This window comes from Apteryx mantelli, chromosome Z (assembly GCF_036417845.1).
Source record: "Apteryx mantelli isolate bAptMan1 chromosome Z, bAptMan1.hap1, whole genome shotgun sequence".
Lineage (NCBI taxonomy): Eukaryota > Metazoa > Chordata > Aves > Apterygiformes > Apterygidae > Apteryx > Apteryx mantelli.
In genome coordinates, this window is record NC_090020.1 from 76386122 (window position 1) to 76403701 (window position 17580).

The window sequence follows — 17580 nt, forward strand, 5'->3', positions numbered from 1 at the left end:
GTTTGCCTTTGAAGGGACTTGTGCACCCCTGGGTTTCCCACCAGCATGGGCAGCAGTGTGAGTGTTCAGGTGACAGTGGTGACATCTTTTCCTGGTGCCTCAGCAGATCTCTTACCTCTCCCTTCCTTCAGGCTTGCTGGAAGGAGAGACCTTGCCTTCATTTGACAAGGTACAGGACATTGAATTGATGGTGGAAATGCCCCTTCTCTGTGATAACGCTTTACAGTCAAGCAAGTATAGAGCACAAATACCTACCCTGCCTGTATCACCGCTTTGGCTTTTGCTAGACTTGAGGCTTTCTGAATCGCAGCTGGAAAGGGGCGAATCGGGTGGGTATGCATGCGTATGTATCTAGGGTATCTCCTCCCCCCATGCCATGTAGATGTCAAGCATGGGGAATGGAAAAGAAGCTGAATGTTGCCACTGCTGCTGCAGCCTTATCTGCAAGCTGCAGCTTTGAAATGCTGAGCCGGAGGCCTGAGTGGCTATGCCCAAGCGCCTCCCTTGAAGGGTTCTTACGGTAAAAGGAAGTATATCGCAAGAGGGGTTGCGGTGCGAATGGACAGTTCCCACGGGGTAAATGCTGCATACACAGTCCTTGCTACCCTTCTCACCACAGGCACTGAGCTTGTTCCCTCTTCCAGTGCCCAGCTTTGAGGCCTGCGTGTCAAGAGCTGCTTCAGGTAATGCAGCATCCCTGGGACCTTCTCCACTGCTCTGCAGTGCCCTTATGACAGTTTAGGGGACGTTGGAAGGATGGTGTTCCTGTGGCTCTCCACGTGGGTATCGGGGACTCCTTGGTGGGTCTCATGTGAGTTGAGTGCAAAGAGGCTCGGGCTGGCAAGGCTGTAGGTAGGTGAGTGGCAGTCGGGGATGGAGAAGACTAGGGTAAGTTATGGCACTTGCTGCAGAGATCAGAAGGGGACAGAGCACAGGTGAAGAGCTGGGGACTCTGGGGACATGTGTGGGGGTGCATGTAAACAGGGCAGGGTCTGATGGTTGTGGAGGGCAGGGCTTGGGGTGGGAGCGAGGAAGAGCATGCTTTAGGGAACACTGAGCCACACTGCCGTGAGAAGGATGTAGGGAAGCTGAAGGTCTGTGTATCCGGGCTCAGGCAGTGTGGATTATTACAGGGAGTCAGGGCATGGGAGGGGCTGGAAAGAGCTGGCTTGGTAAGGAGGGATGATGGAGCTGTGAATGGCTGTGGTTGTGTATGGTGGTGAGGGGGCAGGAGGTGGGTGTTGAACTAGGGAGCAGAGGGGAGACAGCAGAGGTCCCGTTGCTGCCAGCCGTTCAGATTGCCGTGCCGTCTTCTCCCAGTGCTCGAAGCATCAGCCCCCTCGCAAGCCTGCAAGGGGCAGGGGTCCCCCTCTGCAACCCTGTCACCCGGAGCACCCTGTCAGGGTCCACATTTCTGTACCCGCCTCACAGCAATGACGAGCGGTCCGTTCACATCGCACAGTTAGAACACACTTCCCGCAGTGGACAGCCTGGGACAGGGAGCTGATGGGATGTGAACTAACAGTGAGTGATCTCTCTTTCCACTGTGGTTGAGTTGAACAGGTCAGGATAGGGTTCCCCAGGGTTTCTGATACAGGCAATAACCCCAGGGCATTATTCCTCCCCTTGGGACATGAGATGTGCAGGCTAAAAGAAGTGTTACTCCTAACATTTGTACAGCACCTACTACAGTGAGGGTCTGGACCTGCTTGGGGCTGGGGGCTACGAATGTCCTTATTAAACTTTCAACGTGGTGGTGTGAAGGTGCCCCAGTCACAGCTGAAGACCCCAGGCATTGCACAAGCACAGAGCAGAAGTGGTCCCTTTCCCTCCATCAGGACTGATCAGGCTTCTTGTGGCCGTCCGGTGACTGGGTGCATGCCCACGTGACTGTGTAGTTGCTAACGGTGGAAAATTTTCCATCGGTTCCAGTTGGCACCGAGGTCTGGAACAGAGCGGCAAGTCTGTGTGGTTGTCTGGCAGCTGGGGCCCGGGTTCCTCTAGCTGCCACCTCCAGAGATTGGCAGAAAACTGAAATGGAGCCCACGGACATGTCCCTGTGCGTGGACAACTAGGGGCTTGCTTTTGCTGCAAAGAAAGCTGTGGGCTCCTTCTTTGTTGCTCCGGGGTAACGACCACAGCCGCCCTCCTGCAGGAAAGGCAGTGAGGCTGCCGTGCTACTGCAAGGTCAACTCCAGAGAGCGTGCGGCGTTGAGATCTGCAAATTCGCCTTGCTGTAAAACTCGCGTGCGTGGTGTTGGCCATGCTTTCCCCTCGGGAGCAGTGGCATGCAGTAGTTACCCCGAGGTGAAAAGACACAGCTCTTTATGAAGCGAAGCAAGCCCGGAGGAATTTTCCCCTTGTGGCCAGCTGTTGTCCTGGGCCTGGCTTGCGTCCTCCAGCACTTCCCACTCCGCGTTTCCTCGGGGAGGGGACCGGGGGCCGGCCCACCCTCCGGACTCCCTTCGCCGGGTGAGTGGGTGCCACCTCGGGTTCGCTGGGGTAAGTGGCTGTGGTGGAGCCCAGCAGCATCCTGTTGTCTCTGCAGGGATCCTCTTGGGCAGCAGAGAGTTTTTCCCCACCCCCAGCTCTGCTGCTGCCTCTTTGTTTTCTGGCAGAAGCCTCCGTGCCTTTTCATTGCCGTTGAGGCGCTGAGCAGGAGCCTACATGTGCCGTGTGTGTGTCTCGCCGGGAATGTGATGCGGGCTGGCGAGCCTGCCGGGCTGCGCGTCTCCCTCGCGGGGCTGCGGAGGCCAGCTGGCAGCTTTGGGGGCTCCTTTCCGTGGGCTGTTCCTCTGCTCGAGCAGGGCTTTGAGGCTGCTTTCACACTGGCAGCGTTTCTGCACCTTGCCACAAGTGGAGTAAGTTGGATGGGAAGGGGACAGTTCTCAGCTCGGCTCTGCTCGGGGCTTGGGCTCTCTGCTGCGGTCCTCTCGTGCCGTCACTCCTGCTGAGAAGATACCTGAGATTAGAGCAGTGCAAAGGAATATGGGGGGGGGGGCTGCGGATCTGGATACGGCAGTGGCTAAGGATTGCTTGTGCTGTGCCTGCCTCTCTGTGTATTTGATCTCTCGACTTCCAGCGGGGACTGAATTCCTGTGCTGGATTCTGGGCTCGGCTCTTGTGAAAGGATCCAATTATTTCAGAGCTTTGAGCATCTCCATTTGCTGCCCATATTTGCAGCGCCCGGGTCTGCGCTGGCTGGAATTCCAAGTGATTAACGTGACTGTGACATCCCTCCTAGGGGTGTTATCTTTGCTTGCTGTCCCCCACCGCCCCCCTCTTCCTCCTCCAGCAGCGAGCGAGCGAGACAGGCAGGCAGAGACAAAGGTCTGTCCTCAACCTGGGCTGTCCTCCCCGTGAGCGGCTGCTGCATGGGATTTCCCCGCTCTGCATGCTGCAGGTTTCGTGGGCTCCTGATTAACGTTTGAGCCGGGAGGCTGTAGGCTGTATCACTGAGGTTTGAGCCTGCTGGGCTGGGTGGGCAGGGGGTGCTGCCGGCTTTGGAGAGCCGGCTGATTGTCCTGCCGGGTTTTAAGCTGCTTTTCATTCTTTGACTGTGCTTTTCTGGGGAGATGGGCAACTGTGCATGGAGGGGAGGTTAGCACGGGGGGGTATGGGGGGGTTGGACATGGGGGAAAGCTGTACACAGGTGGCTGTTGTGTAGTGGGATCTGCCTGCAGACCCTGCGAGCCCCCCTTCGCAGCCGCAGGCTATTGTCATCGGCTCTGTTTGCATGCGAGGCACCGAGGCAAGGTGTGCGGAGGTGATCTGTGTGGGGTGTCAGAGCAAGCAAGGGGTGAGCCGCCAGGCCAGCAGCTCTGCTCTGGCCTCCTAAGCCGCTGGGAGAGATTTCATTGTGTTATCCCAGGTCGACCGAGCGGAAGGGCTCAGCCCCCACATAGCCTCCTATGGCACCTTGCGCGTGGGCCTGGGGCTGGGAAGGCACCGTGCACCGCTGGGCAGACCTCAGCCCGCAGGGAGGCCGGGGAGCCGGTGGGGCGTCCGGTTGCTCAGGAGCCTGCTGGAGCCACGGTGAGGCTCCCTGCGGGGAGGGCTGCTCTGTCCTCGGGGCTTCTGCACCCTGCTGTGGTGCACCCGGACAGTGTCCCCTCTTGCGGGCTGGGAGGAAGGGCAGCAGCAGCACCTCCCTGACATGAGTGCTGCCGGGTAGAGGGAAGTGTGGGGTTTGTCTCTGTAGAAGCTGTCTTTGATGATTTCTAGGAGCTTGCAGCTTCTAACATGGGCACTCCCTCTTGCCCCATCCTTCCCTTCTGGGCTTGGGCTTCCTCCCTGTTATCTGCACAGGGGCCAGCACTGAGCAAGGCTCTGCAGCTGCGTAAATCTGGTACAGCAGGAGGCTTCCTTCTGAGGAGCCCCTGAGAGCAGCACTTGCCTCTGCAGTGGGGCAGGGACGCTCCCTCTCTCTGCATCATCCTTTTTTCCCTTCTCCCTTGTTTCCACCAAGTGTGGTCTCCTTCCTCCCTGACCCAAATCCCAGGGGAGAGCCAGAGCCATGTCTACTCCTTTCATCTCTCCCTTCAGGTACAGTTTGCTGCTGGAGCATCTCCCTCACTAGTTTCTGCATAGTGTTGCCACCTCTCCCATGGATGGTGCTATAAGTGGTTCCCATCTCTCTCCTGACTACAGTATACTTGGTCTTGCAGGCCATGGAGAAACCATTCTCTGACGGCAGCATTGCTGCTGGTGCCACCATCCTCCAGGGGTGTGATGGAAACTTTCTCCCTGCTTCTCAAGCTCGGCTCTTAGCATGTGCCAGGGAGCTTGTGGTTTTACACTTCCACTGGCTAGATTTCCCCTATTAAATATTTTTCTTGGTTCAGATAGGACTGATGGAGACGTGACTTATCTTCCAAGCAGTCACAGTTTCCAGCAGTTTCTGCTGTGTTTTCTCTTGCCTTGTGCTCTGCTTGTACCAAGACTAATCCTTTGCCTTCTTGTAATGACTGCCCCTCTCTTTCCTTGCTCTGTGGCTCCTGCATCACCCCGCAGTGAATTTGGGAAGGTTTGGTCTTCTAAGCACTTCCCAGGAGAGGGAGCAGGAGAGAGGGAGGCAGCGAAGGTCAGTTCAGGGATTCCTTCTCTGTGGTCTGAATGGTGCGAGGACCTCTCTCAGCCCTGTTGGTCCCTGTGCATGGCTATCTGCCCTAGGCAGCAGGGCTCAGACCACAGTCTTTTGTCCCCCGACTCGCTGGCAGTGCTGCTTTGGGAGAGCTGTGTGGATTCCTACTATGTGAGCTTGGCCCCTTTGGGCACAGCCCTCCCTTTCCTCCTCGCACCAGTGTCGCGCTGGTAGCCCTGCCAGGCTCCCCTTTCCAACGTATCTGCCTGTCCTGTCCCTTGGCATGGTGCAGTACAGTTAAAATGGCAACAGATCCTTTTGCAGGTCGGAGTCTTTGACTGCAGCCCGGCGTACAGTACAGCTGCTGCATCACCCAGCTGGGAAACCTTCCTCACCTGCCATCCTGCTCTCTTGCCACCAGACTGAGGCTACGGTCTGTTTATTCTGTGTCCCCCTGATGTGCTAATAGGAATGAAGCTAACAGGTAATCCAGGTCCCTGACCCTCAGTCCTGGCTGTGCCATCCTGCGTCAGATGCTGGATGGGTCAGAGTCTGGGAGCTCGGTGTCCCCAAGGTGGTGGAACACAGTGTCTCTGCCCCAGCACCTGGGACACACTCCCTCCCTGCTGTTCCTTTGGCACCATGTGTATCCGGGCTGTTGAAGCATAGTGCCCTTTCTCCAAGCCTAGCCAGGTGAGATGCAGAGGGGAAAGCTGCATCTGACATAGCTGTGGAGCAAGGTGCTGGGAGACCCTGGAGAAAAGACAGCGGGCATGTGTCCCTGGTGGCACTGCAGTGCCGTAGAAGGGGATTCCTCCTTCCTCATCATGGTGCTCCCTGTCCTAGGCTGCCAGGCATCCCTCCAAGGGGATGTGCAAGGCAGTCCCTCACATGGTGTATTTGCAGACAGAGGGAACCCTTTTGGGGTGGCATGGGGAATCTTGCCACCTCTCCTCCATGATGCCTTGGGCAACAGTGTCTGGCTTGGCAAAATGGGGAGGAGTTCCTCATGCAAGGTGTGGGTGCTACTGGCTAGCGCTGGCATCACCTGGTGACTGGCGTTGAAATCTCAGCTAGGACAGGTCTGTGGTGTCGGCATGTCAGCCTCACCTGAGGGACCTGTTCTCCTGAAATGCAGCCGCCTCTGGGGAGCAAATGGCTCAGCCCACCTACACGAGGACTTGGGGAGGGATGTGACCACGGAGGAACGTGGGAAGGAGAAAGAAATGATGCAGGCTGAAACTGCGGATTTGTCCCGGCGTGGACACATGCAGGAAGGATGTGGCTTTCTTCAGCCGTGCCATGCTGACTTTTTTGCTGCCAATTGCTGACTTTACTTCCCAGCAGTCGACTGTGCCATGCAGGTCATGGTATGAATCTCCCCCGGGGGTGGAGGAGGGAAGCAGCTACCTGGTGTAAGAGTTCTTCACCTTCCAGGCAGGCAGAGCATGGTGAGTTAGCACCTCCACATCTTCCCACGGCCCATAACTGTGGGCGTTCACCTGCTGTCTTACATGCCTTCATGCAGGCCCTGCGCAGGGTGCCAGGAGGAGCTGTTTTCACAAAGAGCTGTTGTTGAGGCTTGAGATCTGACGTTTGTTGTGCCATGGTGTGGATTTGCCCTGCTGGGAGTGCTCCAAGGGAGCCTGCATATCACTTCTCTGTCCTGGCTGATCCCTGGTGATGCCCTTCCCTTGGCACTGCTGGCAGTGGCTCTTGGGCTGATCTGCTCTTAGGGGCTGGCTGCAAGTGCTTATTAATTACAGATGCTGTTGGAAATGTAATGAAAGACCAGCCCATTTCCTGGGACAGCCAGGGTCAGCCCCGGTGCTGCACTGAGCACTGTGAGTGACCTGCTGACACTAGGACTCCAACCAGAAAGATTTTGGGTTGCAGAGTTTGCTGTACCAGCATGCCAGAATAGGGGTGCACTTGACTGTTTGGTGTTTCTGAGCATCTCTTCAGGGGTTTCATTCATCTACCTGGCCCTGCTATTTCTAGTCCAGTCCTGTGCTTTGGGGATTCTGGCTGGTTTGGGAAATGGGACATGAACTTCTCTTATCTGGGTGCTGATCTGCGCCCTGCTTGGAGGGCAGTGGCTCTGGGAGACACAGATCCTGCTGTGCCCCATGCCTCATGGAGAGATGATCTGATGGGGTGTCAAGACATGGGCTTCACACCCAGCCTGACTAGTGCCTGATGCATTGAAGAGGGTTAGACAAGGTGACGTAGGGCCATGCTGTCTTCAGGACAGCAGTTGCAGTTGGGATGCCCAGCCAGACAGGCAGCAGCTTCCTTTTGAACAGCTGCTCCAGTGGATTTCCGGGCAAGGGCTGCATGGAGAGAGAGATGAGGAGTGTGTGGGCCCCGGGGACGGGCAGCTCTGCCTCCCTTTGCCCAGGGGTTCCTGGGCCGACAAGGCTCATGGGCTGCCCCCATGATGGAGGGGCTAGGGGTAGGGGTTCCCAAGGGCTTCTGCCCACTGTGAAGGTGTCACATCACAAGCTGCTGCCCGGGCTAACTCTCCTCCTTGCCCTCCCCCAGGCATCAAAGGTACGGTGCTGGTGGATTATGACTGCAGGGAAGCCGTGGCTGTGTCCAGGAAGCTGTGTTGCATCTACAAATCTCCTTCGTACATCAAGGGCACCTTTGAGCAGGTGAGTGCTGTGCACATGAAAGGACTGCTGTCTTTGCTCTGGGGGAAGCTGGTGGGGGGCCATCATGGCTCAGGGCTGTCAAGCTCCCGGTTTCTGCCTTCCTGCCAGACATCACTTATTAGAGGAAGGAAATTGCAAGCTCTTCTCCTTGTCTGTAGGGCCACAAAGTGACGTGTGCTGTGGGTGAAAGGGCTGGGAGGTGGACATGAGACCAGCGGCCTGGGGAGGCTGGTGATCCACAGCATCCTGGAAAGCAAGCTATGAAATGGTCACCAAATATAAGTAGGAATCTGTCCAAATGCACAGGTTTTCAGGAAGGTAAGCAAGCAAAGGGGGTATAAAATACAAGAAAGGAATGAAAATTCACAGCTTAGCTTAAAGTATTTGTGGTTTAAATGGAAATCATGTTGACCATACTGCCCAAGATGGCCTGTAGATGTATGTGGTCTTTGGATTTGGGAGGCTGAGAGAGGCTGAACATGAATACTGCCTTTTCTGCTTGTGTGACGCCACAGGCAGGTGGTACCTTCCTGCCCTTCTCTCGGTGAGCGCCTGAATCACTCCAGCCCTGCATCTTCTTCTCTTCTTCCCTGTCAGAGCTACTGTGGAGACTGAAGAGCTGGAGGGGACAGTGCAGAGGTTTGGAGGCACACCGTGATGGTGGGAGCCATTCCATGGCAGCCACGCCGCTTCTGGGGGGTGCCCGGCTGGCAGGTGTCTTCAGCTAGTTGTGCCAACGACTGTCCGCTGCAGGACAGGGAGCCTAATCTGGAGCGAAGTGGGGTTCTGCTGCAGAGGGGTGAGTGTGCGAGGCAGCCAGGACAGGCTGCAGTGCGGCAGGTTACACCTTTCATCGCTCCTCCTAAACAAAATCCCCGGGCCCAACTGCCTTGCCTGGCACCCTCCCATCCCCATTACAGTGGGGGACAAAATACCATGCAGCTTCAGTCCCCAGATGGCCTTGACCCACCTGAGGAATCGTTTTCCCTATCGCATACCTGCCCCCAAGCCTTTGCTGCCACGGGAGCAGACAGAGCTGTGGGGACAGGCTGAGGGCAGAGCTGCCAAACCCAGGCTGTTTGTCAGGCTCTGGAGCTCCTCAGCCTGGTGGTGACTTTTCTGCAGAGATCCCATCTCCTCAGGTCTTGTGACTGTTCCAGTATTTATCATGGCAGACACAGCTCCTGGCCAGGACTCTGGTGGCTCTGAAACTGGACTTAAAATTGAGGCCCTGTGTAGTGCAGAGTAGGCCAAGTCCTCAAGGTAGACAGAGATGGGTGGTGTGGATGGGTGGTGCAAGAGCCCATGGTGGGCTCTGCTTCAACAGTTCCCTGATCGTAGGTTAGGACAGGCTGGAGGCATCGTTAACCTGCAGCCCCCAGTATCACCAACCTGCTAATTCAAGTGTTTGAGGTCTCTGGTTCAGGCCAGCTCAGAGCAGGGCTAGCTGCAATGTTAGATCAGGTTCCCTCAGGCTGCACAACCCAATTTATGGCCTCACTGGGGGGCTGGAAGTGTAGGGAGCCAGCCCTGCCTTGCTCAGCGCGTGCGGCTGGGGAAGGTTTCCTTGGCGAGCGCTTGGAGATCTTGTTGCTGTTGCCCAAAGGGGTGATTACAGGCTTGAGCCCCTGGGACTGGTCTGACCTGCCTGACTCCTGTGCTCCAGAACAGCACAAGCACATCAAGTCCCTGGCAGCGGGCAGGCCCCCCTTCTCCCCACTCGTTCAGACTTGTCCCCAGTAGCCTCCAGCCCAGCTGGAGACTCCTTTTTGTGCCCAGGCCAGGAAGGAAGTGCTGATCCTGCAGGTGGGTGACACCACGGGATTCCCCAGAGAGCCACACTAAGCTGGTTCCTCTTCCTGTCCCCAGAGAGGGAGGTCTGTATGCAGAGCTGCCCAGGTCCCAGCACGTCCCCTGCTGCCGAAAGGCTGACTGAGGACGGGGATCCTGGGCTGATCTCCTTCCTCTTGCTCTGTCCTTCCAGATGCTGCACTGCAGTGCATCCCATAACAGAGGGCTCACCTGGACATCCTGAACAAGGGGGTCCAGCTCCCACCCGCTGCCCTCACACAGCGGCCCTGTGGCACTTTACTGTCCCTCCTCTGCTGCTGTATGGGCTGTTTTGACTCTGGCTCCAGTCGGGGTCCAGCCAAGTAAGGCTCCATGCGGCACATCCATGCGGAGGCGTCCCTGCCCCCAGAGCGCAGCACGGACTCTGGCCTGTCCCGGCCAGGTGGAGAGGCGGCCTTGGAGCCTTCCTCGCAACGCTGCACTCGCCGCAGCATCCTCATGGGCTACAACGAGACAGAGATCAAGCGCCAGAAAGTTTACCAGGTCTCCATCTTCTCCCATCTTTCCAGCTCCTCCGAGAGCACAGAGCAGCGGACAGGCAGCAGGCCAGCTGTTAAGAGGGGATACCCTGAGCAGCGAACTCCGGAAGGGGCACGGGATCCCAAACGAACTCACTGGGGTGGTGGGGGGGCGGATGGCAAGTGGGATGGGGGTCCCGGGCAGGGTTCCCTGGACGATGACGATGCCTTCGAGGATGGTCTGCTGGTAGAGGAGCTATCCCTGTGCGGCTCTGCCCAACACTTCTCTCACAGTGGGCTGCGGGTGGTGGAGCACCGATGCGAGGGCAGCCCGAGCCACAGTCCCAAGGCCAGCAGAGAGGACAGGCCGCAGGATGCCTCCTCCTCCTGGCCACAGCACATTGCTTGCAGTACTTTGCACAGAAGAGACAGTTGCCCTGCCCCTCCAGGGGATCAGCCCGGAGACTACGGGGAGAACGGGGAGCGGGCGAGTGGCCACAACCTACTTGAACTTGATTTGCACAATATTGCACAAACACCCCGGGCAGACTCCGGTGGGAAGAGAGAGAAGGCGGGGAGCAGCCCTGCTCATAGCAGCAGGACTGGCAGAGAAGGGGAATGGCCAGTGATGGCCAACGGGTGCAAGGAGCCCCCAGCTCCTCAGACAGCACTCAGCCCCGAGCCCAGCAGCCTGAGCTCCTTGGAGAAGACACCCTGTGGGAGCAGCCGGCTCAGCGGGAGCAGCTGCCCAGCCAAACGGAAGCTGCTGCCTGCCGGGGAGGTTGCAGCTGACTCCTGCTCTGAGGACGAGAGCCTGTCCCCACCGGCGAGGAAGAAGAGGGCCCTGCCATGCCATCCAGTGCCCACGGCCTGCCGCAGCACCGATGCCAAGGGGGCCCCTTTCTGGAATCACCTGCTTCCAGCGGCCAAGGTGAGCATCACTTGGGGGGGGTGGGAAGAAGCAGGGAGCAGCCTGGGAACGCCTGGAGCACAGGGTTGCGCTCGTGGGCATGTGGCCCACAGTGGCACAGCACCCTGTCCTGTCCCAGTGCCATAGCACTGGTGCAAGCAGGGCAGTGGCTGCCAGCCAGTCTTGACTTGTTGCGTTCACTGGATCAGCCCCTTGCAAGCAGCTCTCTGGCATGGTGAGACCGTTGCACAGGGAGGACACTACTTCCCCATGACAGTGAGAGCTGGAGACACAGTGCGGGGGGCCGTGGGCTGCAGTCAGGTCAGCATCTGACAGCTTCGCATTAAGCCATGCCTGTTGTCAGGCTTCCCATGAGCAGCTGTCCTCTGTGTGCCTGGAGAGGAGGAAGGCAGAGGGATGGGGACTGCTTTGACCTCTGTCCATGGCATCCATCATGGTGCTGGGCCTGCTGGGCAAGGGTTTGGTGGCATGGAGCAGGGCTTCACAGCTCTGGCCAGGGAATGGGAGCCCTGATGCTGTGTGAGATGCTGCCAGCTTCCCTGTGGTATTGGGGTGCCTCTTGTGTGTCCTCTGGGTGCCATAAGCCCTCAGAAATGGGGCAGACCACCTGGGTAGCTCAGGAGCAGCCTGTGATTCCACCCTGTTTGCTGGCTCCTCCTGACCGGATCCCTGCCCCCACCGTATCCTGCTGGCCAAGGTAGCAGCAGGTTCATGCCAGAGCCAGCACACTCCCGTCCTTCCATGGGACATCCCATGGTGCAGGGACTAACAGGGGCAGACAGCAGAGGTATACTGTTTTGGAGACAGGCAGTGCTGTCAGCGCAGCACAGCTCCATCTCTGCCCATGCACCCTTTTGGGTGACTGTCCCCCAGCCTGCCTGCCCCCAGCACTGCCCTCCCAGAGCATGGCCCTCCGGCAGCTTCCCTCGAGCCTCCAGCTCGGTCATGCTGGCTGGCTCCATCATCCCTTTATGTTGCACAGCCCTTTGTGTGGCTTCCAGAAAGGAAAATCCCTGAAAAGGTGACACCCTGTAAAAGGAGGCAGCAGTGTTGCCCTAGCTTTAACACCCGCTGCTACTGCCGTAGAGGCCTGGCTGTGGGCAGAGGTGGGCAAGCACAACCCTATGCCCAGCAGCATTGCCATGGGCTTTGCATGAATCACCTGGGACTGGAGTTTGACCTGGACTGGCCGGGGAGCTTTGTGGTATGTGGTACCGTTCCCTGGGATGTGCAAGGCGGTGTTTGCGCCTGGGTGGGTCTGTCTGTCTACAGCGGTGCCTTTGGCAGTCTAAGGGCGGCATTGCCCACTTTCATGTTTGCCCAGTGGGGCTAGCTGGGAGACCTGTTATGCAGGGTGGGAGGCAAGCGGCCGAGTGAGGCAACCTCGGCCCATGTGACAACACCCCCTTGCCCAGTGGAGCCCCTTTGGGAGGGAAAGGACCTGCTCATGGAGCCAGGTCCTGGTTTGGACAGCCCTGGGTCGCCAGCAGGGACTGCTGACAGCTCCCTGGGGCAGGGGGAGGCTGTGCATGGGAGCCTGGCTGATCTAGTGGGGCTGTTGTGGGGCTGCAGGGCAAGGGGGGAATGGCACCTCCTGGAGGTGTGCAGCCCCCAGTTGCTGCCTTAACATGGCTCTTGGTCTCGCATCCCCCCAGAGCTCTGCAGATTGCACTACAGTCGGGAGGAGGCTGAAGAGCGGGCTGCGCCTCAAATCGTGAGTGTCCCGCAGCCCTGAAGCCCTGCCTACCTTGGAGCAGGACCCTGGGTGCAGCAGTGTGGGCTCTGGGTGCACGAGACTCCCAGCACCCTACAGCCATGTGGGAGGGTCAGAGTTGAGGTTAATCCCTGTCCTTTTCCTGCCCCAGGCATCTCCCCTCCGCAAGGCCCCGGGCTGTGGGGTGGAGGGGAGGTTCTGCTGCACCTCGTGGAGTGGGAAAGTCTGTTCAACCTCTGTTATAGAGAGAGACAGGGGGCCCAGAGAGAGGGACAGGGCTTGCTTCTGCCAGGTAAGGGCCCACACCCCTGGGGACACAGGGAGCACAGGACTGCCCGCTCTCTGGTTTGGCACTGAGGCTCTCTCCTCTCTCAAAGGCGACATCTCCGGAGCAGCCTCCGGAGGGGGACCCGGCCCTCTGCAGCCCCCTGGACCACCACCACTGTCAGTCATGCTCTGCTGGGCAACTTTGAGGTAACGGCACCTGTGTTGTGACTGCCTGCCAGTTCAGGAGGGAGGGAGTCAAGCCCTGCAGGCTGGGGGCTGGGCTGGGAACATGGCATAAGTTGTGGAGCCCGATGGGAGCGTGCTGCTTTGTACAGCAGTTGGCACAGGGCTGGGTTGCCTCTCCCGAAGGGCCTCACATGTTGGCTGTGCAGAGTGGTGTCTGTCACCTGGCAGGACTGCTCACTCCAGCAGATCCTGGCATGACATGCCAGGCTGAACTTGTCCCCCAGACCCTGTTGAGAGAGCTGCTGCAGACTGGCCAGGCTAGGATGCTCGCACTTGTTCTTGGTGTTAGGTGGTTGGTTTCAGCCCACCTATTCAAGGATGGAGTCCATCTCAGAAACAGCAGCCAAGGTCCCTCACAGGCAGTCCCAGGAGAGCCTAGAGCTATGCGAGGGCAGGCAGATGTGTGCTTATGGTGGAGATGGAGGTGATTTCACATATAGCTCAGGGGTGAGGGGCAGGCCTGGTGTTCGAAGGTCTGTAACTCTTCCCTCCTCTCTCAGGAGTCCATCCTGAAGGGCCGCTTCGCACCGTCAGGGAGGATCGAGGGTTTCACAGCAGAGATCGGAGCCAGTGGCTCCTACTGCCCCCAGCATGCCACCCTGCCTGTCGACGTCACCTACTTCGACATCTCTGAACACAGCGTGCCCTCGCCTTTCCTGGTATGCCAATGAGGGAGGGCTGGGCCAGTGGGGAAGGTGAGCAGGGGCCGTATCCAGGCACTGGATGTCCTCTGGGGCGGCTCTGCTCTTGAGAACATGGCACAAGCAACCACATATCCCAGGAGCCCCGGCACATCTCTGTGCCGTGGCACCAGCCACGCCAGGGTCTGCTGCAGGGAGACAGAGGAGCAATATTTAATCCACGAGGCAAAGGCAGGAAGAGGCAGGCTTCAGATTTGTGACAGGGCCTGCTGTTGTCCAGCTGTCTTGTGGCTGCTGCTTTGTCATCACCTCTGTGTTGCTGCTTGTTCACCCCCTGATCCAGAGAGAGACTAAGCTGAGCACCCTCTTGCAGCCTGCCGCCGGTTGCCTTTTCCCACAGTCTGCTGGTGAGAGGGGCTCTGGGCCCTGTATCAGAGCCCAGCTAGGCTCTCCATGGGCTTTCGCCCACTCTCACGTGCTGTTTCTTTTGCCCCAGGGAGTGATTGATTTGGAGGCCTTGGGAAAGAAGGGTTACAGTGTCCCCAAAGCTGGAACCATCCAAGTGGTGAGTCATCCCCTGGCCTCTGGCAGCGCAGCGCAGAGCAGAGGAGGTCTGGGTGGGCTCCCGTTGCTTTGGAGCATCTCTGGGACAGAACTGCTCCATTCTGTTGTTTTGGTGGGGCAACAGCTAGAAAGCTCTGTGCAGAGCGAGTGTATGGCCGCCAAGAGAGCACTGTGGAGGGAAGCGTGGGGTTCCCAGGGGGCTCGCAGGGAGACAAGGGGATGGGAGACACAAGGAAAGAAGAGGTTGATGAGGAGGGGCAGGGGTCTCAACAGCAGAGCTTGTGGGTGCCATGGGCATGAGATGGGAGCATGGGGGTAGATGTGGGAGGAAAGGACTTACCTGTGGGCTGTGGTGTCTGAGCTGTGTGCACTGGCTCTTCTGTGAGGGACACAAACTGGAAAAGAGCTGGGCCTTGGGCTACACCCTCTGGGCCTGGTGTGGGGCAAGGACTGTTCTTGTGGGCCCTTGGGCCTCCTGGTACTGCCCCAAGATGCCCCAGGCCTGCCCTGTGGGTCCATGCCCTGGGCACTTCCTAGTCTGACCCCCCATCTCTGCTTCCAGACCTTATTTAACCCCAACAAGACTGTGGTGAAGATGTTCTTGGTGACGTACGACTTCCAGGACATGCCAGCCAACCACATGACCTTCCTACGCCACCGCATCTTCTTGGTGCCTGTGGGGGAGGAGGAGGGGGCCACCGTGGCCTCCAGCAACCCACCAGGCACTGTCCCGCCCCGCAGGGTCCTCTGCTACCTGATGCATCTGAGGTAGGACAGGCCGGGAGCGATGGACAGCTGGTCCGGGGTCACTGCTGGACTCCCAGGCCCCTCTCCCATGTGTCCCTGCTTCCTCCAAAACTGCAGGCCCTGCCGCTATTGCAGGAGGACAGCCTGACTTGGTAGCCCTTGGGAGGAGCAGGGAATGGTTGCCATCTGCACTAGAAGGGCTGCAGAAAGATTGGAGCTGCCGTCCTGCCCTAGAGCAGCAGTCTCTGCCCCTCTGGAGGCAGGCGGAGTGGTGGCCACTTTGACCAGGAGCAGAAGCAGGCAAGGGAGATGGTGGGAGGAAGCTTCCTGGGCTGGAGTTGTGCCCCCCTGCCCTGCTCCACTGCCACTGGGTCCCTCTGAGGCTGCCATGTCCTTGCTTAAAAGTCTGAGGTTCCTCTGCCCTGCTTTGCTCTCCGCTCAGGTTTCACAGCTCCAAGTCGGGGAAGATCTACCTTCATGACGACATCCGGCTGCTCTTCTCCCGCAAGTCAATTGAGGTCGACTCGGGGATCCCCTACGAACTGAAATCCTTTACGGAGATGCCAAGGAACCCTTGCTACTCACCCTGGGCCTGAGCACGGAGCTGCCTGACCTTCTCCGTTGCCCAGGGCCACTGGGGAGCATCCAGCCCAGCACTTCAGAGAGAGATGAGTAAAGGGCCAGAGAGCAAGCGCCAACTTGAAGTATCGCCCTCCCCACATGGCTGCGTCCTGAGCAGCGTGGACATCGTGGCCGTGCCCTATGGCAGGGATGGGATCACCAAGGGGGCTTTGCAAGGAGGGGCAGGGGCTGGTGAGCAGCCCTTGCGCTCCAGAGACATGCCCAGGTCTTTCACCGGTGCTGCTCCAAGCTCGGAGATACAGCCAGGGTTGAGGGGGGAGCTAAGCCTGGAAGGGGGGTTCGGGGTGAGGCTGCCTGTGCCAGGCCCTGGGCTGGGGAGCAGAAAGTGCAGAAGGGTTTGTATTTATTAGTATTTATTGTTGCTGCAAGGTGTGGAGGAGGCTTGTGCAGAGGATCAAAGGTGCTGTTCTTCCCCCACAGCCCTCCTGGCCTCGCAGGCACCGGACGAGCTACCCAGGCAGTGGGCAGGCTGCGCTCAGCAGTGTGGGGCTGCAGGCATTGTGGCAGGGCTGTGAGGACCATGAGGGTCACCAGCAGCTGGGGACACTTCGGGCTGTGGAAGGAGAGGGTGACCGACCTGTTGGAGGGGACAGGGCACAGCTCCTCTGCAGAGGGGCTGCGTTCAAAGCCCTGGGAGAGGCCGAGACTTTCTGGGCACCGTTTCTGCTGGACCTGCCCCGCTTCAGGCAGCTTGGGGAGACCTGTGCTTGCCCTGCAACCCCTTTAGGGCAAGGCAGGCCCCGAGAAGCCTGGGGCTGGCAGGGAAGTGGCTGTCGCCAGAGATGTGGCTGTGACGTGAAGGGACCTGGAGGCTCTCTGGAAGAGCAGGGGGCAGCCCTTCCAGCAAAGGTCGCTGGAGCCCATGTGTGCTGCGGATTTGAGAGAAGGTGGAGATCACCAAAAGATCTTGGCCTTGTGCTGTCTGTGTGTGTGTGGGGTGAATCCTGTTGCCCTTGCGGCTGCTGGGAACCCGTTTTGGGCAAGGAACAGCATGATCAACTGATGGCAGATGCAGAGGAGGGCTGGCTGGGTCCAGGGGTAGTATGGGGAAGAGAGGAAGCAGCAGAGGGAATCGAACCATCAGCTCTGAGCTGGATGTGCAGAAAGGGTGGTGGGGATTATCCAGAGCAATATCTTTTTCTGCCCCCAAGCCTCGGGAACTGTGTGCAACCAGCCCTGGTGGGGGGGTCAGGGAGGTGAGAGGGGCAGGGTGTGAGGGAAAAGTGTCCTCTGAGCTTGCAACCACCTGGTCTGAGCCACCCCAGGGTCCCTGCTAGGCTTTTCTGGAAGATCAGGTTGGGGGAAGCCCCAGCCAGGGTCTCCGAGGAGGTAGGAAGAAGCAGCCAGCTCCCAGCCCAGCCTGAGGAGGCCATGAACACCGTCGTACGCCACCAAGGGCTCCTTCCGCCAGCCCCCCCTGGAGCAAGGACCACAGGGCTGCAGCCTCACTGGGGGCAGCCCCAGACCCCCGCGGCTGCCCAGGCTCCCTGGGGGCTGGGAGGGAGGGACAGGCCGGGGTCCTGCTCGCCCCCCTGCACGGGTGAGGCGGAGGAGGCCGGGGTCGCTTGCCCTGGCAGGGCAGGGGCAGGGGGAGGAGGCCGGGGTCGCTCGCCCTGGTAGGGGCAGGGGGAGGAGGCCGGGGTCGCTCGCCCCGGCGGGGGGAGGCTGGGGCCCTCGGCCTGCACCTGGCCTGGGGAGGGCGGGGGTCACTGCTGCAGGAACCCGAGAGCCGCGGGAGCAGCTGTGCCCAGTACTTTTTGTGTTTGTTTTTAATTTAAT

General features: G+C 58.9%; 1 protein-coding gene across 5 annotated transcripts in view; it reads left to right on the forward strand.

The window, feature by feature from the left end:
* Positions 1-17170, forward strand: part of ATOSB (atos homolog B) — a 40866-nt gene extending 23696 nt beyond the window's left edge. Inside the window, exons 3-12 of one of the 5 annotated variants that reach the window (XM_067316096.1) lie at positions 7628-7740; positions 7899-8058; positions 8338-8539; positions 9725-10980; positions 12636-12694; positions 13072-13168; positions 13708-13866; positions 14345-14413; positions 14975-15180; positions 15602-17170. In XM_067316096.1, the coding sequence (XP_067172197.1) occupies positions 9904-10980; positions 12636-12694; positions 13072-13168; positions 13708-13866; positions 14345-14413; positions 14975-15180; positions 15602-15755 (1821 nt within the window). In that variant the 5' untranslated portion in view covers positions 7628-7740; positions 7899-8058; positions 8338-8539; positions 9725-9903 and the 3' untranslated portion in view covers positions 15756-17170. Of the gene's footprint in view, positions 1-592; positions 684-2476; positions 2503-5532; positions 5568-7627; positions 7741-7898; positions 8059-8337; positions 8540-9724; positions 10981-12635; positions 12695-13071; positions 13169-13707; positions 13867-14344; positions 14414-14974; positions 15181-15601 lie in introns of those variants that run through there. The other 4 variants (XM_013952845.2, XM_067316097.1, XM_067316098.1 and 1 more) reach the window with 4 other exon arrangements.
* Positions 17171-17580: the final 410 nt, after the last annotated feature.